General features: G+C 35.9%; 5 protein-coding genes across 8 annotated transcripts; 3 read left to right on the top strand and 2 right to left on the bottom strand.

The window, feature by feature from the left end:
• Positions 1-387: 387 nt before the first annotated feature.
• LOC111800336 (uncharacterized) lies at positions 388-3110 on the bottom strand. Its single transcript, XM_023683980.2, has 5 exons — positions 2951-3110; positions 2612-2749; positions 872-933; positions 714-772; positions 388-635 (listed from the first exon to the last, which is right to left on the bottom strand). Exons 2-5 carry the CDS (start codon positions 2686-2688, stop codon positions 618-620), a joined length of 216 nt encoding a protein of 71 aa, XP_023539748.1. The 5' UTR covers positions 2689-2749; positions 2951-3110; the 3' UTR covers positions 388-617.
• Positions 3111-3432: 322 nt separating this feature from the next.
• Positions 3433-5796, top strand: CXIP2 (CAX-interacting protein 2). Its single transcript, XM_023682989.2, has 2 exons — positions 3433-3889; positions 5143-5796. Exons 1-2 carry the CDS (start codon positions 3503-3505, stop codon positions 5644-5646), a joined length of 891 nt encoding a protein of 296 aa, XP_023538757.1. The 5' UTR covers positions 3433-3502; the 3' UTR covers positions 5647-5796.
• A 1439-nt stretch (positions 5797-7235) lies between these two features.
• SAC8 (SAC domain-containing protein 8) lies at positions 7236-15685 on the top strand. Of its 4 annotated transcripts, none has more exons than XM_023684229.2 (21): positions 7236-7524; positions 8317-8391; positions 9536-9663; positions 9764-9855; positions 10041-10098; positions 10688-10744; positions 10911-10944; positions 11306-11386; positions 11477-11583; positions 11819-11905; positions 11991-12068; positions 12470-12534; positions 13416-13514; positions 13627-13726; positions 13828-13936; positions 14065-14137; positions 14216-14309; positions 14393-14479; positions 14685-14760; positions 14850-14979; positions 15300-15685. In XM_023684229.2, the coding sequence occupies exons 1-20, from the start codon at positions 7371-7373 to the stop codon at positions 14975-14977; spliced, it is 1782 nt and encodes a 593-aa protein (XP_023539997.1). In that variant the 5' UTR covers positions 7236-7370; the 3' UTR covers positions 14978-14979; positions 15300-15685. The 4 variants fall into 4 exon arrangements, with proteins under 4 accessions (XP_023539997.1, XP_023539996.1, XP_023539999.1 ...); XM_023684231.2 differs by having other exon boundaries at positions 7238-7524; positions 14685-14751; XM_023684228.2 differs by lacking the exon at positions 15300-15685 and having other exon boundaries at positions 14850-15097.
• Positions 15686-17205: 1520 nt separating this feature from the next.
• Positions 17206-18273, top strand: LOC111801171 (protein RESPONSE TO ABA AND SALT 1). Its single transcript, XM_023685167.2, has one exon. It carries the CDS (start codon positions 17569-17571, stop codon positions 18271-18273), a length of 705 nt encoding a protein of 234 aa, XP_023540935.1. The 5' UTR covers positions 17206-17568.
• A 43-nt stretch (positions 18274-18316) lies between these two features.
• LOC111801172 (selT-like protein) lies at positions 18317-22093 on the bottom strand. The gene is made up of 4 exons (XM_087126364.1): positions 21799-22093; positions 21629-21701; positions 19803-20117; positions 18317-19715 (listed from the first exon to the last, which is right to left on the bottom strand). Exons 1-3 carry the CDS (start codon positions 21970-21972, stop codon positions 20104-20106), a joined length of 261 nt encoding a protein of 86 aa, XP_086982490.1. The 5' UTR covers positions 21973-22093; the 3' UTR covers positions 18317-19715; positions 19803-20103.
• Between the last annotated feature and the right edge of the window lie 35 nt (positions 22094-22128).

Genomic DNA, 22128 nt, shown 5'->3' with positions numbered 1-22128 from the left:
TATAGAAAATTGTTATTATAGTTTCTATTTTTTAAATAAATATTGATGCTTGCGCTGAAGTTGGATATCTTTTTGTGTATTATGATTTACATTCGACAGTGTTTTGAATTTGTGTAGACAAGTTCTTCTGATGTCTTTATGAAAGCATTTTGGGAGTGGGAATGCTGTTACTTCAAAATATGTACAAAAAAACTACTGAATTGTAAAATGCTAAGGAGCTTTCTCAACCAAATAAATGCTTTATGTTGCATGAATCTACATAAATGCTTTAACATTGAATCTGTGTTCCCACTGTTCATAGCTATGGCTTTGCTTCGTTTGAAGATACGTTTAAAAGTTCGCTTGCGTTACAGAAGAATGCAAATGCATACAGTTGAAAGGGAAAAATTGGCTTCAAACATAGGCATCGTTGACTAACCATTGTCCAAGGATAAGTACAGATCTAAAATAGACAGTCGGAGAATTATTCAATATATGAAAAGAGACCGTGAACAACTTTTGAAGTACAACTCTACGATCACTATAAGTACAGCTGCAATTATGTCAAAACGTGCAAAATAGATTGGATTTTGGCATAGGATTTACATCATGCTGTAATAACACGTTCCGCTATGGCATTATTGGTTCTTGAAAGACTGCAAAAGATCATATAGGTGTGAGGAGACGTCCAAGCTGTTCAAGTTTTTTTTTTTTTTTTTAAAATGAATTCTCACCTCAAAATTTTTGGAGAGGTCTTTCATCTGTTCTGCAAGTTCTTGCTTCTTCTGGGCAGCTGCAAGACAATTCCCAAGTCAAAAGTTAAACCAGCTCAACTATAAATACCGCAAGTAAAAATTGTAATCAATGAAACAAAAAGCAGTTAAGTTTCTACCCTTGGTAGATATATCCTCAATTTGCTTTGATGTTCTCACAGCAAACCTTTGAAATGAACGGCTGCAAAAAATGGAAAAATGGGAGTAAATAATTTTTCAACAACGAACAGTATGCATCCGGCAGACAAACATCCTATGAACGGTAAATACAGACAAATGTGACTTTTCAGTTGTCACAGAGCATGAACGTCTTCAATTCAATGGCAGAAATGCTAGGGAAAGAATACCTGAACGGACCATGCTTGTTTGATAAGAGATTCTGTTTCTTGTTTCCAAATTAAAAAAAAAAAAAATCCAAAAGTAGACCAAAATTGGAGAAACTACAAAAAGAGCTACTCTTTTGATTCTCTTTTCTTATTCTGTTTTCACACAGCCCTACGATCCTCTCTCTGATGCTGATTCTCTCGCGGGTCATCAAGATTCTCTCTCTCAGTCACCATATCGAGAATGGTTTATCAAGAAGGCTCGAGAGCTCACTCTTCTGTGGAATGTTTGTGGTGGAGGTTGTGGGTTCACCATGGCCATTTCTGGTTATTTTTCTTTAACCCTTTTTTGCGTCCATGGAAGTGAAGTAATATCAAAACGGAATTGAATATTTTTTATTTTAATTCGGATCATAACAATAGATGGAAATATTTTACTTCCCTTGAAAAATCTTGGTGGTACCTACAAGCCATAGTTCTCCACAACACTAGGATTATGATTAATGGTCGAAGGGCAAATTGAAATGAGAATGGGTTGCAAACAGCTACCAAATTTTCCTACCATAGTTTTATATATGGTTTTGATCTGTTCGATCTGTTGGACAGCATACACTTTCCAGGAAAAAGAGAGTTGTTGGGAATTTTCTTGTGAAGTATCGTTAATGGTTCTGCCACTAGATATGGTCCACATGAAAAAAAAAAAAAAAAACTTGCTATGGGACTTCAAGACTCCACAATTTTGTACCAACAATCTTTAAAATCGATTCCATTGGTGGATGAGTTGATGAATACTTTTCTGATAGCCTAGGGAAATTAGAGAGCAATGCACTACCATTAAGCCACTGATCTTCCCAATATCAGGTTGAGTGAAGGGAGAGCCTTTGCTGTTTTATGGGATCACGTTGTGTTAGTGGTTCAATCTAGGTGTAAGCTTCCTAAAGCTTTTTTTGTTTGTAGTTTCGAGCTTTCGTCTTAATCTTTGATGAATCTTTCCTGCCCTGCTGCTTTAGTATAATTCATGCTTCAACTAAAATAACTTTTTATAATTTTTTTTGTTTTAAAAAGACACCTAATGTCTTTGTTAGTATGTTTTTATTTCATTTAATATTAGCATCGCTTCAACAAACATATATAACTAGACATCAATTCTGTAGAAGAAAGATAAATGAATCTATAGCAAAATTTTCTCAGATCTCCACATCTGCACATCCAACCATTTGGGCAGCAGATAAACATAAAAGAAAATCTGAGGATATCTTGCTTCAATGGAACGAGCCAAATAGGAACTAATTGGTCCCTCCGGCCAGAGAATGAAGCTTCTTATTGTATGCATAATAACCATACTAACGGGTTTCGTTCTGAATCTAGGTTTCCATCTGTATGAACTAATTAGTCCCTATGGATGCTCATAATTAGTCCCTATGGATGGCTAAAATCCTCATATGAACTATATTTTAGGGTTCTATCAAATGATAGGACTAAATTGTAACCTTCTCAAAACCCAGAGACCAAGTTTGTAATTTAACACACAATTACCTGTTCGCAAGACTGTTGACGAGTACCTCATTCACGAGGTAAGAAACTACTCTGTGCATGAAATTTCCACCCGCCATGCTCGTTTCCACGGATAGAAATAAAACAATAATGATTCAGATGCCTGCTTGATGCGTGTTCCTGAAGTGGTAGAACAGGATTACAGAAGCTAATTTAATCTTCCTCCCAGGAACTAAAAAACTCGGCGATGACAATACTCGAAAAAAGTAAAGCAGATAAGAACATAAGCAAAACACTTCAATCAATGGAAAATAATGCAGAGACGAACGGATTTAAAGCCGAAGAAATTCGATCGAACAGATGAACTTCGGAAATCGTTACCTGAATAATATCGTCGCGATGACAATAGTTTGATGCCCTAGTTTTCTTCGAACGCAAGCCCCAGGATCTGGATGTGGCGGCTGAACTCAACGTAGTCTCAATTTATAATGTTCTTAATCGTAGAAGAACTAGAAGCCTCTCTGAATAATAAAACTATTTTTTCTTTAATTTTTAAATTAAATTACAAATTTGTTCCAATATATTGAAAAAGATTAGTTTTTATAATTTTAAATATTAAACTTAATCATTTAATTTGGTAAAATTACACTATGTATGAGGGTAAAAATGGAAGGAAAATATGCTCCGGACATTTTTCATTAAAAAGAATTATTGGGCCACTTTCCTCCAATTTCTCCCAAAAAAATGTTGGCCCAATGGTCTAATTTGGGCCGTCTAAAGCAAAAAAAAACTAAAGTTGGGCCTATAAATGGGCTGGCCCAAAACGTTCTAACATTCCGATAACGCGAAATATCTCCGACAGGGTCAGCGTTCTGTGAAACAATTCAGTTTCCTTCGAGTTTGGCGCGGCGGCTTCACCTCCGTTTCTTCTCAATGGCTGCAATCAATCTTCCTTTTATCCATTCTCCTCCATCTCTTCAGATCTTCTCAATAAAATCTCCCCAAACCACTTCTAAATTCTTGCTGTTCTCTCAATCTATTGCTTCTCCTCTCCTTTCCAGTTCGTCGAAGCTCTACACCACAGCCAAAGCTCGCGCTTCTTCGTTAATCGCTTTTGCTGCCAAGAATCTCTCGGAATCTGAGTTTAACTCCGTGCCGGAGACTGCCGGGGAAATTGCTGGAAAATTTCCTTCTGATGCCGGTGTTTATGCCGTTTACGACAAGGACGGCGACGTTCAGTTCATCGGCATTACAAGGAGCATAGCAGGGAGCGTCGCCACTCACTGGAAATCGGTACCAGAGCTTTGCATCTCTGTCAAGGTAGGAGGCTAATTGTATTTCTCCACTTTGTTCTTGTTGTTTCCGTCTTTAATTTTTTCCATTTCCTGACGTAATTGATTGTTGGGAAGGTTTGTTGAGGTTATGTCCTAGTGCGATGCGTAATGAATTTAAAATGGTGCGGTGTACTCTGTGGATTATAGATCTCCTCCATTAGAAGTAATATGGAAAACGCTACTTTTGGTCCAAGGAAATTGTGTGTATAAGCTTTTATCATCGTTACCAATGAACTGATATCTTAATCTTTTGCCAATCAAGCTTTTGGGAACTTAATCTAGTCTAGGATTCTCCGTTTTCATCTGGCTTGTAATTATAAATTTGCATCCTAATCAAGTGGTCTTCTTCGGTTTCTGCTGCTGGTAATTGTTCATTACTGCCCAACTCATAAGTTCATGGTTGAAATGGTGTAGAAGATAGCTGGATCGAGGGGAATCCATGTAAATCTTAGTTTAAGAATGGGAAATCGACGATCACTTGCTGAACTCAAGCAAAATTGATTTTCACTTGCTTCTATTTAAAATCTTTTAGTTCTCTGCTTGCACGTGTATTTCAATATTTTGTGCCTGGCAGGTGAAAGCAAGTCCCAGGCAGCTTCCTGTTGACTGTACTTCATGAACTTTTCTTGAAGAAGACGATGATTTTATCAGCTTTCTGAATTAGGACCTTGCGTTTATTCTTCTTTTTTTGTTTGTTTCATGAGAAATAGAACTTTCTCTGAGATCCATGTAAGAATATAAGAACACAGCCTAAGAAATAGGAGCCACCACAACCAACTACATGGAAATGAGCTATAATCCAAAAGAATGAGACCTAACAGAGAAAGGGACCAAAGGTCCAAATTTCATCGCTAGATCTCTCCAACCCCTATGTGTTACAAGACTCTTCGGCAGTTGCACGTTTGGCAACGCTATTTTTTTGTCGGGCAATTGGTTATATCTTCAAGGATATATAGAATTCAGATACTTGAAAGTTATCTTCCCTACTCGTCACAAGCTAATGCACTCCGTTGTCATTTGAATTCAACTTCTGGCACGATAGAAATACGACGAACCTAAATTACTGGTAGAAGAAGTAGGTATGGTTTTATGAAGTACTCTAGACTTGAGAGGCATGCTGTGTTACTATATCTATTGTTTTGACGAGGAGTTGTGCTATAATTCAAGTTTTCTGTGCAGATATAGGATTCAATGATCTTACTTATCCTTTCTTTTTCTTGAATGTGTTATTCTCTGTAGTTCGGAGTAGTAGATGAGCCTGATAGAACAACCTTATCACAAGCATGGAAGTCATGGATGGAAGAACACATTAAAGCCACTGGGAAGGTACCACCAGGTAATGAATCTGGCAATGCCACATGGGTAAGGCAGCCACCGAAGAAGAAGGCCGATCTGAGGTTGACGCCTGGTCGACATGTACAACTTACAGTCCCATTGGAAGAACTCATTGATCAATTGGTGAAGGAGAACAAGGTTGTTGCATTCATCAAGGGTTCAAGAAGTGCACCGTTATGCGGTTTCTCGCAAAGGGTAATAGGCATTCTTGAAGCTGAAGGCGTAGATTATGAGAGCGTCGATGTGCTCGATGAAGAATACAACAATGGGCTGAGGGAATCTCTCAAAACATACAGCAACTGGCCTACATTTCCTCAAATCTTTGTGGATGGCCAATTAATTGGAGGTTGTGACATTCTTAGCTCTATGCATGAAAAAGGTGATCTTGCTGGTTTGTTCAAGAATTGATTATCAGATTTTAAGTTTTAGCAGCTAATACTTTGCTGGAGTGAAAGGCCTAATTGAAAGGAGAGGAGAATGTGCTTGCTTTCATGCTTTGGCCCGTTGCTCTAGAACTGTAGTTTCTGTTTCATCAAGTCAAACAAAATTCTTGGTTTTTTTTTTTTTTTTTTTTTTTTTTTTTTTAATTTATTTATTTATTCACAAATTTAGGTTTCAAAATGTACTTTAGGGAGACATGAGGTCGGCTCTCCACCACTTCTGGACCTTGTGGCTTCAGCGAGTTACCCTAAAACATGTCACAATGAGGGGGAACGTTCCGATTTCAGACGATTACCTTTAAAATAGATGTTTAAAGACAGTATTGGACGGCATGAATGTACTAATATTGCGCCCCAGTCCACAATTGAACCTGAATAGATGGATGTTCGGGATCTTCCGATATTATGAACAACACATGAGCCCATTTTAGCATGACCAAATAAACTGTGATGACGGATGACACTCTTAAAAATTTATGGATATATTATTTATAACGAGATTTTATATATAAAATTTATGGAAGAATCGAAGACTTTATTAACATAAATTAAATTTGTATCTGATACATTATTAATTAATTTAAAAAGTTTTCAATCGGAAGCATATAAATACAAGTTGACCTATGGAAAATAATAATGTATTTTTCCTCATTTATCAATCTTGCTGTTTTCATCTCGTCCGTTGAAATCTTCAAAAGGAAAAAAATGAAGGTCGTTGAACAAAATTAACTAACAAATCGACAAATTAATTTATTAGGCTTTATGATCACACTATGACCGTACAGCCCTGCGCGGGTTTTCGTTGGCTCATCTTTTTTTTGGGGCGAATATGATGCAAGCATAAAAAGTCAAATTACTTTTATACCCTCACATCCTTAACTTTTCACCTTTACTTATCAAATTTAATGCATAATGGTAAAACTAAATCTTGATCTTCATAAATAAATCGATATAAATTATTTATTTTTGGCAAAATTTAATAAGAAAATATTCGTTAATAACTCTTCCTATAAAAAATTTCCTATTTTTAAAATGCGATAATATAATAAACAATAAATACTTTAAAAATAGGTAAAGTAATTTATTTGAAATTAAAAATTATATAATCAATAATAATAATTTAAAAAATGAAGGTCGAGCCAACTTTTGGCAGGTTTAATTTGATGCACATCTGGTAAAAATGTGTGAATTTCTCTCTATTTTTAACTGAAACTCATTCCATTTTAATTGATTTAGACCTCATCATAATAATATTTTAGAATTTATTTCAAAACTTATATAAATATCGTTCAAATATACACATAATTAAAAATAATTTCGAAGGAATTGTTTTATAAATTGTATAAATATCTATCAAATATTTAAAGAAACAATTGAAAATTGAGTTGAAGAGTTTTAAAAATTCAGCTAAATCGAAGGAAAAAAAAAAGATAGAACCGAGATATTACCGGAAGAGCGAGTGAGAGGGAAGAAGAAGAAAGGGATAAAATGGTATTTTTACAAACTCGGTAAAAGTGGCAAAAACTTGTAGGGGCTAGTTTTGTCAATTTCCCCTTCGAAGCAAACATGAGTCGAACCTTCTAAAATGGTTAATCCATTTTCATTCCACCGGATGAATCGAATACAATTTCCTCATGATTTTTCTATAGCTCTTGTTTTCTTCGTTTCTTTCTGCTTCGTTTGATCACGAACATGGAATGCGGATCTTCCTCTTGTGAGAGATTCAAGCTCTACGACCAGTTGGAATTACACGAATTTCAGGACAGGTTCGTTGTAAGGTCTGTGGAATTTCCCAATCGAGGCTTCTCGATCAACCGCGGTGACGGCGATATCGAGCCGCTTATTTGTAAGGATTCTTTTATTTTTTTTCTTCAATCGATAGAGGTTGCTAAAGTAGTTTTGTTGATGAGAAAATAAGGTTTAAGGAAAATGAAGAATCTGAAGGATTCGAGCTAGACGTATATTTGATGAATTGGTTTGTGAATTTCGTGTCCGATGCTTAAATCAATTTTCAAGAGAGATAGAATTTCGGATCCTCTCTACTTTCAGTTATTCGTTGCAACAGAAATGAATTCCATCATATTTACCTGTTAAATCTGTAATATAGTCGGGTTCCCTGCCTGAGTTACTTTTAAAACGTGATTGGAGTCGGCATTTCATAGCTGGTTTATTGTTATAGTCTGATATTCGAACAGCACGGGTACTTGAATGTCGCAAATTCACCAGATATTTCCTTTAATAACTTCCTTTTTGCATCAGTCTTAAGAAATCTTGGAAGATTAGATGCAAATTGATTGACCTCATTTGTTTTGGTCTTCTACATTTTTTGTTCTTAATTTTCATACATGACGAAAAAATTGCAATAATGATAATCTTCTGTCGAAGCTACTCTATCTAAATCTGGAGCAGGTCCTAGAGTGACGTAACTTTTGTACACTAACTACATTATCCACGAGAACCTCTTTGCTATAAGTGGAAACCTAATTGTCCAGCTCTTCTTTGTCGTGCTTGAGAAATGTTCCTGCCTGCGATAGCTTAGTCATATAAATCTGCAGCTGAGGTTAACTCAGTAAAACATTTTGAGGAATTTCCAATTTTATGCCTATTTTTCATACTAAGAGTAGTTTGAATGTTACAGGTGATACTTGTTTTGGAAGTGCAACAAAAGTGTCCACAATTTATGGAGTGGCTGGGACAATAAGATTAGTTGCTGGTAATTGCTTGTGATGAATATTTGTACTCGTGTTCATGTTTGCACGATTTTTTTTTTTTTTTTCTGCTATAATCTGTTAGGGTGTAAAAGGAAGCACATGATGCTATTTGAATTTTATTGTTAGAAAGTTCAGAAGAGGATGTTTGCATGTAAATGAGTTTTTTTTTCTCAAGAGGAGAAGTCTCACGCTAATACAATCTGTGCTGAGAGAGATCTCCATCTATTTCTTGTCCATCTTTATGATTTCGGTCTGAGTGAGTAAGTCTATTGAGAGATTGATGAGGAATTTCTATTAGGAAGGGGTGGACGAAGTGGGAGGGTCCCACCTGATCAAGTGGGAGGTGGTCATGAAGTCGATGAATGTAGTAGGGTTAATTATTGGGAGCTTGAGGTAGCGTAGCAAGGTCTTCCCGGCTAAATAGTTGTGTCGCCTCTTCTTGGAACCTTACATGTTGTGGCATAGGGTTATTGTGAGCAATTATGGCCCACACTCTTTTGAGTGGTGTGAGGGTGGTGGTAGAACTAGAACTTGGGATTTTATCACTTTGGGATATGGGCTTCTACATGGACGTGATCATGATTTTCAACTACAAGGGTTGTTTTCATTGTATTAGTGAACCCAATAGGTTGCCAACACATCACATCTGCCTTGATCACGGGGTCAAGCCCATTCGTGAAGGAATTTTCTACACTTAATTGGATAGATTGGGTAAAGGCAACATTAACAACTAGAACTATTTACAATACTCGGTCTTTGTGGACTTCTCTTTGATGACAAGGAATTGATCCAGAACAATCCCTTTCTTCAATAGTTGGAATCGTTCAATGAAAGCTTTTTTCTCAGTGAAAGCTTGGTTTCTTTTCTTCGATAGTTGGAATCGTTCAATATTCTTTCTTTTCTCTCAATAAAAGTTTGGTTTCTTAAAAAAAAAAAAAATGTATCAACGACAATGTTTAACCAGCAATATGACCAATATAGTTCTATGTGCTTTACTTCAGAATCTTGTTAACTGAACTTTTTATGAACAAAAAACGTGTATAAAGTCCAGCTTCACTTAATCAGCAGCCTGGCATCTTTAGAAGTAAGAACATATGATATTTTATATGCTTCCTGCTTTTGGTTTTGGTTTTTCATGTTGTGTAGGAGTATACATGCTTGTGATAACTTCACGAAAAGAAGTAGGAAACTTCCTTGGTTTCCCTGTTTTTCAAGTAACGTCTATGAAGTTTGTCCCTTGTGATCAGGCTTTGAAGCGTTCAACTTCTCAAGAAGTAAGCTTCTTCTTTTACGCTTGGATAATAATTTGTTTTTCATCTCTTTTTCTCATGGTCAAATCCCATTTAAATCCTTGCAATCATTTCTTTTGAGCAGAAAAAAGATGAAGCTTATTTCCTGACTTTGTTGAAAATTGTGGAAACGACACCAGGGTTGTATTATTCATACCAAACAGATATAACGTTGAAGTAAGGAGCTTCTCCTCCAACAGCTTTTTAAATATTGGATTCTTAGTTCCGCTTTCGAATCATAGTTCATATGCTCTTTAATCTCCTCCGGGGTAGTATTGTTCATATCTTTTGAATCTTAGTTCTGCTTCAGCCTATGTCCTTTCACTCTTATGTTGTAAGATGCCTCCAATTTCTTGTAACAGCTTACAGAGAAGGTGTAAGTTTGCTGAAGGATGGGCAGCAAAACCACTTTGGAAGCAGGTAAAATGGGGTGTGCAATTTTGATTACTATCTGAAAAAAAAAAAAAAAAAACTAATCTGGATTTCATTTCAATGTGCAATAAAGGTGATTGGAAGTTTAATCCTGAATAGTGAATGATTCTTTCCAAAAAAAATTCCTGTACTCATTTTATCAGCAACAATGCTTTGGAGTTTTCTAGTTTCAACTTTCTCTCTCTCACTCTTACTTTCTAGCTACACACACAACAAGCAGATCAACTAGCTCGCTCTGTTTCATACTGAGTTAATGGAAGTGACCTTTTCCTTTGAACGGCTTTCTCAATATTGTGGCTTCTTGTACATATTATGATGAGATTCCTATGTTTATTTCCTTTTCTTAATTAGCTAGGAAACCTATGAGTTTCATATATAAGCACACACAACTTTGATTCCTATAACATCCATCACTTCTAAGTATTCCTTCCTTTCGCTATCATTAAAATCTGTCCTTTGGCATTGTCTAACTTTGATACATTTTCCTTTTGTTTATCCCCTGTTCAATCTAGATTGTGAATTTTGAATTTTTATTTGATAATATAGTTAAATGCTTACTACTTTCTCTACATTTCAGGCTGACCCTCGATTCGTTTGGAATAAAAACCTTATGGTGGAACTTATTGAGTTCAAGGTATGTGTTGCATTGTGCATAGTTGTTCCAAGCTAATGCTCTGGGAGTACCTTTTAGTTAGTTAAAGAGTGAGCTATATTGGAACGACTTATGCACAAGTTCTTGTGACTTGTTAATTTGTTTATTATTATTTTTCTTGATGTCAAATTATTGTTCTTCTTTGCAGCTTGATGAGTTCATCATTCCAGTACTGCAAGGAAATATCCTAAATTTTGCAATTCATATATCAATTTGGAGGATGTCCGGGAGACTATTTACAATTTTCTTTTTTCTAAAAAACATTCAGTAGAAACATGTCTAGAGAGTTCTTCTAGATGTTGTTTCTCTAATATTCTTTTTAGTTTATTCTCACTGACGACCAGTTTTACCATTGTTTTCCTTCCAAAGCTTTAGATTTATGAATAAGCAACTTCACCAGTAAAATAACCTTAACCTGTAGAAACATTTTCCTAGACAAATATGCAAGTACTACGTTTGAGTGATTAAAGGTTCTAAAGAAAATGTAAATTTATTTGTCTTATTGGAGCCGTAGACATAAACCAAACCTTAACAAAACCATAAGCTTCCAGGTTGTACAGCTGAAGCTAAAAGAATCACCTGTTCAACTAACATTAATTTCAAGGCGATGTACTCGTCGGCTAGGTACTTTTTACGGAAATTGCTAATTCTTAAACAGATTTCTTGCTGTACGGAAAATATTAACTATTTTGGAAACGGTTATTGATTATCTAGGAACAAGACTGTGGCGAAGGGGAGCCAATCTTGAAGGTGACACAGCCAATTTTATTGAAACTGAGCAACTAGTGGAGCATGAAGGTTTCAAAGCTTCACTGTTGCAGGTATTTTGCTTGCTAAATAAAATTACTATTAACTTGAAACTGCTTTAACGTTAGTTGAACTAACTTTGGGTAATGAAACCTTTAATTGACGATGCCATGTGGATGCCTTAAAAATAGGATTATTTGAACATGGCAATTAAGATTTTAAAATGGGTTTTCCTTTTTGATAAACATGAACTGTTTTTTATCCATAATTCAATATCTTTCTATACCAAATTCTCTCTCTATTTTGCAGATTCGAGGTTCAATTCCTCTACTTTGGGAGCAAATTGTTGATTTGAGCTATAAACCACACCTTCAAATAGTCAATCATGAGAAATCAGTATATTTTAACTTTTTGGCACCTTTCTTTAATTGAATGTGTTAAGATTTCCCTCATCAATGCTACCTGCTTTTCTTATCTACAGTCAGAAGTTGTGGAACGTCACTTTTTTGATCTTGCACAACGATATGGAGAGACAATAGCGGTTGACTTAACTGAAAAGGTTTCATTTCTTATGCCTTTCCTCTCATGCCAATAGGATACATCCACATGCATCAAGATTGGATTTTTAGAGAGGTTTAGAGGTCATGTGAGGAGGTCTGGAAGGGACTCAGTTTAATGCCCTCCTCTTTGGGCGTCAATTAATGAGTTTTTTTTGTAACTATGATCTTGGTTTGATTTTGTTGGATTGGAGTCCCTTTCTGTTAGTTCCTTGGGCTCCCACTTGTATTTTTTTTCAATGAATGCTCTTTTTCTTATTTGTTTCCTTTGAAAATTTTGGAGAACAAAGTGGCATTACTTAAATGTCCACGTTTTAATGTTTCTTTTACAAGCCTCATATTGTAACAAACATTTGTGATCTTCCAATGAGCTAATATAACTTTCCTTATTCTTCTATTTCAGCATGGTGAAGAAGGTCAATTGAGTGCTGCGTTTGCTGCTGAAATGCAGAAGCTGCCAAATGCGAGGTATGATAAAGTATATGGAATCTTGCCAGAGCTTTTCATCAAGTAGTGTAGAAGTGAAGTGGTCTAGCTGGCCCAATCCACTTTGAGGATAGTAGACAGGCTTCTAGTACGCCTAAGTTCAAACCCTATACAGTTCCTTCTCGATAAATAAGAAACAAAATTTTTCAATGGTTTGATGAAAGGGAAAATTCCAACATAAAAAGCATTCCCCTCAAATCTAGGAGCTTACAAGAATCAAGACCTATGTAGCTTAGGTCACGAATCAACTTCTTAGTAGTTAACTTGTCAACTTTTCAGTTTACTATCCTTTTCCTCCATCCTACATCTCAACATTTAACTAATTTTATAACGTTGTTTCATATAGAGTTCAACCATTGGTTGCTTGATCCACAATTTATATGGTTACCTTCTTGAGTTTGAAATGGATTGGAGAAAATTCCCTCGTGTTATGAATTTATTTCGTCATTTGTGGTGATTGAAATTATTCTTTGTAAGGGGATGTGACCACACTCGTACCATATTTTCTGGATGTGCATGTCTTCCCTCTGTCCTTCACCACAACTTCTAAATATCTTTATCCAGTCCCTTTCTACAACCAAAGCATTCGTTTCTTGTTCCCACAATTTGTTGGATTACAGACTGATTTTCTGTATTCAGTTTTCATGTTTGTGGTGACTTGGAATCTTTGTCTTCTGAAGGGGATGTGTCCACACATCATGATATCTGGATATGCTGGTGTTTAGTACTCCAGAGAATGTAGTAAAAATTTGCACTAGATGATGGTAACCATTCGTATGGTGCAGTCTCAACATCTGGTTTTATATACACATCATTTTTATCATTATTTGAGAATATTAAACGGTGCCCCTTTATTATTGCAGATATGTCCCCTTCGATTTTCATCACGTCTGTGGTAGCTCGAAATTTGAGAACTTGCAGCTTCTATACGATAAAATTTCTGAGGATTTTGAAAATCAAGGGTAATATGGATGGAAATTCCGGATAGAATTCCTTGAATATTAAGAATTCAAAAACCAGGTATGCTGGCTATCTGTAATTCAGTTTTTAATCGTTGCTGTTCCAGCTGAGCAGATACCTCCTCATAGATCCAGAAGGAAATATACTGCAGGAGCAACGGGGAATTATTAGATCCAACTGCATCGATTGTCTGGATAGAACAAATGTTACTCAGGTTTGTGAGAAGAGGATGTACTTCACTTCAACCAATGTCTGACACATGCTAAAACTTCATTCATTTTTTTGTTTCTAATGTTATTTCTCTCACTTTAACAGAGTTTCCTCGCTCAAAAATCATTAACCAAGCAATTACAGAGGATCGGAGTATTGGGATCTGATGAATGCTTTACGAAGTTCAATGAAGATTACACAAAATTTAGAACGTGTATGCCTCCTATTTCATTAGATCTATAGACCCTGAACTTAGAAGTCTGCATGGCTACATAAACCTTTCACGTCTCATCCACATAAAGTCACGCATATCTACTAAACTGTGTATTATCATCTTCCTAGTGTGGGCTGAACAAGGTGATGAGATAAGTCTCGAGTATGCTGGTACTCATGCTTTGAAAGGAGACTTAGTGAGGTGAACCTAACTCCAAATTTAATGTTGTGATAGTAAACTATTTAAATACTTCCAGTAAATGGACTTTTCGTTGTGCAGATATGGAAAGCTGACTTTTTCCGGAGTAATCAAAGATGGGATGAGTGCTATAACAAGATATTATCTCAATAACTTCCACGACGGAGTTCGGCAGGCAAGTCTTTCTAGATCTATGAATATTAGTGGTTCAACTGAATTGAGCTCCATTTCTAAAGTATATTGCTTTATCTTGTCCAGGATGCAATAGATCTTATATGTGGTCTCTATAGTATCAACAAACATGGTCCTTCACCATTCCAGCTGAATGGATTTGAATCACTCTCCGTTAGTATTTTCTACTCCTTTGTGTATAGTGATAACGAGAACAAAATACAATTCTTGATTGTGATCTATCCAAGACCATACTTTGATTGCCTGCTACATGTTATTGTGGAATTATGCGACTAATCAGGAGCATCGTTAAATTTCTGAGCCAAAGTATTTTCTAAAACATATATCGAATTATTAGTTTATTTACTTCATTGTGCAGTATCTCCCAGTAGCATCAGCTTTAGTGGTTGGAGGTTTAACGATTACATCACTCACGCTTCAGCAAGGTATGAATGGTATGGTCATTATTTACTCAAGATTGTTGTTTTGCTTATTCTTAAGATGGTGAAAAATTAAAAATCTGCCCCATGATTTTCTCTTGTAGCTGGGAGGAACGCCCAGCAATTCATGTCATCTGTGCTTTGGGCTGGTGTTACTGCTGGGGTGATGGCAGTGGTCAAAGCAAATGGCAGACAGTTCTGTTCTAGGCCTCGCTTGTGCAGCCTCCGTTAAAGGTTCGATCCCCACCTTACATTCTGATTCTAGTAGGCTTTGTAAGTAGGGAGACACAAAAGCACTGCTGATTTCATGTAATTGATCCCGCACACGCTCCGATTAGTACCATTTTTACTATCTCGTGTTTTAGTTTAGAAAATGGTCAAGTTGGTTCACAAGTTTTTTAAAAACTAAAAAACTAAATTCGCCTTTCATAACATCTTGTTTCTTCACAATTTGTTTTCAAGCTACGTTTTAAATTTTGAATTAGATTTTACAATAACAAACCAACGTAATTGTTGGGAACACTGATTTTTTTTTTTTTTTTTGGTCAATGTAGAATCTAAAATCCTTGGAAGTTACTGTTGTAAAAAGAACAAATAAAATAATCCAGGGAGCATGGGTCGTTTCCCAGTTGGTTTTGACCGGCGTAGCCCTTAAGCAGTCAGCAAGATACCTGATGACGACATTTCAATCTTCTATATTCAATGTATGGATAAATCGGTTGCCATCATTTACGTGCCAAATTTGGGAGGAGAATCTATGGTGACAATGTATGCTACTATTCTCTTCCTGCTATATTTTCTGAGTGATTTTAAAATAGATAAAATTACCTATTTGGTATTGAAAGAAACATGTTTTAGTTTTTATAAAATAAAATTTAACTTTAAAAATTGTAAAATCAAACCTTATTTAATTTTAACCATTGATTATGAGTCGGTTTTTTATTGTCATTTTTGAGATCCTATGTAATGACCTGATGTTCTAAAATTTTACAAATACCATATCACTCTAAACATATAAGAGACCTCATGAATACATTTACATTTGCATGGTGCACATAAGCACAAAAATTACAGTCATCTAAAAAAATAGTATGTTACCTTATTCCAAAGAAGCATGACAAAGAGCAAAAGTTTTGTAACAATGAAACTTACAGGACCATAAAGAACAACATTATTTAAACCAAAAGAAAATCAGAGAGCAAGATCGGTCTTACCTATGGGCAGTCTTGAAATTTCTCTTCAATGTTTATTTTTACACGCGTCGTTTTTTCGGGGGCCTACAGCCATTATGTGGCATAGGGGTTACATCCCGTATGAAACTTAAGAGTATGCCGCTTCTACGAATAGCTCTTAACGCTGCATCTCTTCCGAGACCAGGACCCTTTATCATGACTTCTGCTCATTGCATACCTTGATCTGCTACTGCCCTGGTGCTACTATGGAAGCAAAGCATGGAGACAAAATGAAGAACGAACAACGTTTGATCACGCAAAACCCCAACCTGATGCTTACTAGGTGCTTCCTGAAAAATATCCCTTCATTGGATTTACGGAAATAAAATAAAATAAAATAAGAATTACTCTTGCAACAAGAGCTGCCCCCTTCCAGGAGTTTTGCTCTTAATACCCCAACTTACAAATATATATATATATATACAGACAAGGGGATTGACAATTAATTTCCTTCCCCTCTTATCTTAAAATCTTTAGAAGTAAATAAATCAATGGAAGAAAAGAAATAAAAATTTATATTTATATTTATATTTTGGAATTTGTCAGAAAGATGGAAAGTGGAGGTGGGTCAATTGAGATAAATATAGGGGAAAACAAATACAAGTGGTCGAATAAGTTAAAGGACTAAATTAACCGACTGTCAGTTTTGTATTGTCACAGACAGCCACTTTTGATGTCTGGCCAGAACAGCTTAACAAAAGCCAACGTTGGTGTTTATCAACGGTGTTTCCACGTGGCATTTCCATTGTGTTCCAATTGTCCATATACTTACGTGTCCACTTCTCCGCCAACATTCTTGTGGTTCCCTCAACGTAGCCTAAGGGTCCACCGCTTGCTCTGCCACCGAATTTCCAAAACTCCCATTCTTTTTTAAATAAAAATAATACTCCCTCCCTCCCTCCCTCCTATTTAGGTTAAATTACAAATATTATTTGTTCACGTGATTTGAAATTAAAAAAAAAAAATCTATTTTATCTTTATAATCGAATAAAATCTCTTAAATTAATTCTTATAATTTACTAAAATATGGTCTTTTAACTTAAAAGATTGTTCACAAGAAAAATTAACGATTAAATTATAGAAAAATGCTATTAAATTATGAAATTTGATTCAATGATTCCTCAACCTTAAAACATGATAAATAGTAGAGCCAATTAAAACTATATATATATAATGAAAACGTGATCATTGATTAAAAGTTGGTTTAAATAACTAATTGGGTAAGAGGAAAGTGGAGAAAATTTAAAATTTGCTTTAAATTAATTAAGGGCATAAAAGTAATTTTAGTTATGCTTACATCACAGTGCTAGCAAGGATAAAAAGGGGCCATTTTCAGAAATGGAAATAAAAAAGTTCATTTTTTTGGAATTTCCGAACAAAAACCCACTAAGCAAAGTTTTCTCCCAAAGTTTCCTTTCGTAACTGTAACATATAGAGACATAAATCTCAGAATCTTGATACCCAAAAAAACAAAAAGAAAAAAAAAAAAAAAAAAGAAAAAAAAAATCCCATAAAATTCTCTGTTTCTGTCTCTCTTGAATCAGCCTTCAGTTCGCCACACCTCCTTTTGTCTCTCTGTATTTCTCTGTAAATGCCAGGGGACGATTACAATGTTGACTCATTCACAGCATTTTTCGAAGGCTGGCTTCTCCGCCAACAACAATATCTCGACGAGCTTCTGACAGCCACGCGCCGCCATCCCGACGACGCTGCGGACAACGGCGATCTCGATGATTTAATTTCTCGAACCCTCAGCCACTACGAGGAATATTACGAGAAAAAATCTAGAATTGCCCAAAGGGATATTTTTCTCGTTTTTTCCCCCACTTGGTTCACCACCTACGAGCAGAGTCTGTTGTGGATCGGCGGATTCCGGCCGGGACTGATTTTCCGGCTCGTCAACGAGTCCATAAACGACATGTGGGACGATCAAGTGTTGAGAATTGGGCGGCTGAGGGAAGACGTGAAGGTCGAAGAGCGGATGCTAAACAATGACTTAGCGAAGATTCAAGAAAAAGTGGCGGCGCCGCCGTTGCTGGAGTTTTTCCGGAGGCAGAGCCACGACGGCGTTACTGGTGGGACCGAAATGGAGGCGTTGAAAGCGGCGTTTCAGTCGGTGCTGGCGAGTGCTGATTTTTTGAGAAGAGAAACGGCGTTGAAAGTGGCGGAGATTCTTACGCCAGCGCAAACCGTAAGATTTTTGGCCGCCGTGGCTCAGCTTCATCTTAGAATCAGAGCTTGCGGGTTGCAGAAGGATGCCGAGAGACGAGACCCCGGGTGTGGGGGTGTGCAATAAGAGCTGGTTTGATAACCGTTCGTTTTTTTAGTTTTTCCGTTAAAAAAAAAAAAAAAAAATTACGTTTTTAAAAAGCTATGGGTGTTTTCTGGCCATTTCTTAAACACGGATAATTTCTGAGGTGAGATTTCGCAAACAAAATCTGAAAGTAACGTTTAAAACTTAATTCAAAAAATCGTATAGTTTTGGTGGTGTGTTTATTTGTTTTTTTCTTTTTGGCTGCGAGATTTTTAAGGTTAGATTCGTTTGGATTTTGATGTGTTTGCTGGGAATGGATTTCATGACGTTTGGTGAAAATACATAATTTTGTTCTTTTTTTAATTTTTTGTGTTTATTTTTTCATCAGTATCCCAGTTTTGCAATTCATGCATATATACGTACATACATGCATACATATATAATTTTTTTTTTATTTTGCAACGAAAACAAGAACTTTTCATATACTTTCTCAAATAGAAAAGCTTCAACATAAATATTTTGGCCAATAATTTGAATTTTGTATCTCAATTTATTAGTTTCAGTAGATGGGAAAAAATATAAATTGATGCCACATAGATGTCACGTGATATAAAAATTTACAAGTTTGAAGCAAGCGTTTATGAACAAGAATTAAACATGCCTAACTCTATATTCATCATCAAAATATTGTACATGGTGAGAATTTTCTTAGTTATATTATAAATTAATCACTAAAGTTTGATGTACTTATACTTATAAAAAAAAATACTAGATAATTTTGTATATAGAGATTGTCAAATGAGTCATTCACAAATTAATTATACATAAAACTAAATATGGTGTCTAATAAAAGATTAAAATTTTAAATTTTTTTTTCATAGATTTGTGAATTCTTAATAAAGTTGAAATTTAAATTTTTTTAGTTTAAAAACCTAGATGTTGTTATCAAAATCCTTACAGCACTACTCATTAGTTCATTTTTAAACAAACATTTCCGAAGTTAATAGTAAATGATACCATTGGTCTGCTCACCAGCAAAGTCTATTACCTGTTGATAGGCAGCCAAAAAGGTTATCGGCGGCTTACTTTGGGTAGCGCAGCAGGCTTCAAACTGTTTCGCTAGCCCTTATAAGAAGCAAATATTAATGAAACAGGAGGTAATTAATTAGTATAAATCAAGTTATTTTGAAATTTGAAAGTTTAAAAGTTTGATTTCGTAGGAAAGAAACGTTACAGGGATTATGTTTAGGATAGGCATATTGAAACTGGATCTATCTCTCAAACATGCTCCTGCTTGGCTATTATAAACTAGGATTAGATTTGTCATGACATCACACCAGTTGTTAATTTGGTAGTATTGATCACAAGAAGTAACATACCTATGACCAAACCCCTCCTGAGTCGTCAACAAATCTTGACCCAGAAAGTTTCCTACCAATAACGTCTCTCAACTCGATCTCACCAGGAAATCACTGCTCCTTCAACTTCGAAAAGACCATCAGAAAATGGATACGATCAGTAAACAGCATCTCACTAAAAATGACCAGAATGGGCTTTCAAAAGAATCATACCATTTCACCATTGCAATATACTTCGAAGGCTCCAGAACTTTGTAAGAACGACTGGATAAAATTTCCAAACAGCCAAGTGCTTGCGATGCTTCTAACCTATTAGCACGCAAGGAATAGTACCAAGGTGGTGGTGCCATCCCCAACCTAGGAAAAATCTGTTCCCCCGCCATTATTGTTGCAATGATTCCAAATTGGACGACGGGTACTACTTTACTGAGAAGACGCTTTGGGAGGAGTGGGGGATAATTTGCCAAAATAACTTCAACTCCAGGAAATGATGACTCCAGCATATTTTTCATCGTTATTGCAGTACCTCTGCAACAAGTGTAAAATCATAAGCACTGCCACAAATTGAGATAAGATGATGGTACAACAACATTTTAATGAAAACATTCCAAAACGTATGGATCAAATGCATGGACACGGGTTCATAACATCTCCTATCTGTGAATAACATTGGGACGATCTATTGGCCCACTTGGGGTCACGAGTGAAATTCTTTTTAAAACTATCTCGTGTAATAACAATTGTAAATCCAGTTCACTTTTGGCCCACTTGTGTTCAATTCTTATGCTCTATGAGCAGAGACCAAAATTCTATCATCGTGAATCCAGATCACTTTTTATCCCAAACCTAAACATTGAGTAGTCTGCACATTAACCTGTTCTTATATCTAATTAAATTAAGCTTGCAAAACATACTCTAATGAAGTTGCTTATAAATGGACACGCTAAAGCACGAGAAGTTCATTTAATTACAGTCTCAAAAAGGGGAGGTCAATTGAAACTTCCATTTCTGTCTTGCTCCAAATCAGGTAACCTAAGTACCAAACGATGTGAAGTTGGCTCCGAATGGAATAATTACAAATTGTATTTCTGAATTGAGGTCTGCACCTATGTTCACTCAAACTCGGATTCTTTAAATAGAACAATGAAGAAGAGTACAACCAGTTTTCCATTATAATGACTCTCAATAGCCGCTAGAGAGGAGAAATTGAAATATTTGTTCAACTGAGGAAGTTGACGATGATAAAAAAAACTTAGACAATGTTTAACAGAACGACAACAGTGCAGCAGAGTACGGCACAGTTTTTCATAATGATGATTCTCAACAACCACGAAAGAGTGGAGAAATTGAAATACTGGTTCAATCGAGGATGTTACAGAAATAAAAGAAACCTGTGCTAATCAAATGAAAAAAAACAAAGAAATCATGTTGTTCCAAAGTACGACTAATTTTTCATCATAAGGACTCTCAGCAACCACTAGATAGTTCATAGCAGAGAAATGGAAATGTTTGTTTGATCAATAGACGAATATAAACATAATAACAGAAACCTTAGCTTAAAGAAGTTAAAAAAAAAAAAAAAAAAAAAAATCAAGTTTAGAGGAACAACAACAGGGAAAATTCCGAAGTACAACCAACTATTCATCATAACGAATCTCAACAACCACTAGAGAGTAATATTCTCACAAAAACAACCACAAGAGAGTATAGAAATCGAAACGTCTGTTAAATCGAGGAATGAAATTAAAGTCCAAGATAATAAAAGAGGCCTGCGTTGTGGAAAATAAAGAAGAAAAAACAAAAAACAACGAAATCGAGTTTAAAGGAACAACAACAGCGAACATTCCAGCGTACAGCCAGTTTTTCATCCTAGGGACTCTCAACAACCACAAGTGAGATAGAAATTAAAATGTTCGCTTCCATCAAGGATGTTAAGAAAAAACACTGGAAGGAAAACCACATAAGCGTTTGATTCACTTACTTTCCGCCCAAAATGAGACAGATAGACACAAACTTTTATAATAATGAAGATGAACTACCTGAAGAACAAGAAACGCGGAAATTGATATTGATAACGCTGCCATGGCCAATTCCTCCGATTCCGCTCTGTTTCTGCATTCCAAAACCAAGACAACAAATCAAGTTGCTGAATATCACAAAACACGAACAAAAATCAAGATGAATCCAATCAAACATGAAAATCATTCACCTCCGTAGGAAATTCAATCGGTTCCTGGATGACTGATTCAGATTTAGGCTGATAGTGAACTCGAGGTGGAGAGTGATTGGCCGGTTTAGGAGGCGGAGGAGTAAAAAGATTCACAATATCAGTCAAAAGCAGAAAGATCGGCAGCCCTAACAGATCTATCTGTGTTCGATCCATCGGAGTCAACAATGCAAAGCTCTCGAGAACCAGATACTCACTTCCACGAGAAGGTTTTGGGGGAAAAAGGAAAATTTACAAACGAAAATATGACGCCAATTGAAGGCTAAAATTGTCCTCGTGTAATCATTTTGCCGCGTTATTTATACCCCGTCC

This window comes from Cucurbita pepo, chromosome 8, assembly GCF_057944985.1.
Source record: "Cucurbita pepo subsp. pepo isolate OVF chromosome 8, ASM5794498v1, whole genome shotgun sequence".
NCBI classification, from domain to species: Eukaryota; Viridiplantae; Streptophyta; class Magnoliopsida; order Cucurbitales; family Cucurbitaceae; genus Cucurbita; species Cucurbita pepo.
Note: the sequence above shows the minus strand (reverse complement) of the source record. Positions and strands in the feature narration are given on the sequence as shown.

Bases quoted from the DNA above. Each gene is read 5' to 3' on its own strand.
- LOC111800336 (XM_023683980.2), bottom strand. From the start codon at position 2,688: ATGGCGGGTGGAAATTTCATGCACAGAGTAGTTTCTTACCTCGTGAAT. The intron at 934-2,611 runs GTAATTGTGTGT...CATTTTTTGCAG, and splicing joins GTCAACAGTCTTGCGAACAG to CCGTTCATTTCAAAGGTTTG. The intron at 773-871 runs GTAGAAACTTAA...ATTGTCTTGCAG, and splicing joins TGAGGATATATCTACCAAGG to CTGCCCAGAAGAAGCAAGAA.
- CXIP2 (XM_023682989.2), top strand. From the start codon at position 3,503: ATGGCTGCAATCAATCTTCCTTTTATCCATTCTCCTCCATCTCTTCAG. The intron at 3,890-5,142 runs GTAGGAGGCTAA...TATTCTCTGTAG, and splicing joins AGCTTTGCATCTCTGTCAAG to TTCGGAGTAGTAGATGAGCC.
- SAC8 (XM_023684229.2), top strand. From the start codon at position 7,371: ATGGAATGCGGATCTTCCTCTTGTGAGAGATTCAAGCTCTACGACCAG. The intron at 8,392-9,535 runs GTAATTGCTTGT...CATGTTGTGTAG, and splicing joins GACAATAAGATTAGTTGCTG to GAGTATACATGCTTGTGATA. The intron at 14,761-14,849 runs GTATGGTCATTA...TTTCTCTTGTAG, and splicing joins GCTTCAGCAAGGTATGAATG to CTGGGAGGAACGCCCAGCAA.
- LOC111801171 (XM_023685167.2), top strand. From the start codon at position 17,569: ATGCCAGGGGACGATTACAATGTTGACTCATTCACAGCATTTTTCGAA.
- LOC111801172 (XM_087126364.1), bottom strand. From the start codon at position 21,972: ATGGATCGAACACAGATAGATCTGTTAGGGCTGCCGATCTTTCTGCTT. The intron at 21,702-21,798 runs GTGAATGATTTT...TTTGGAATGCAG, and splicing joins CGATTGAATTTCCTACGGAG to AAACAGAGCGGAATCGGAGG.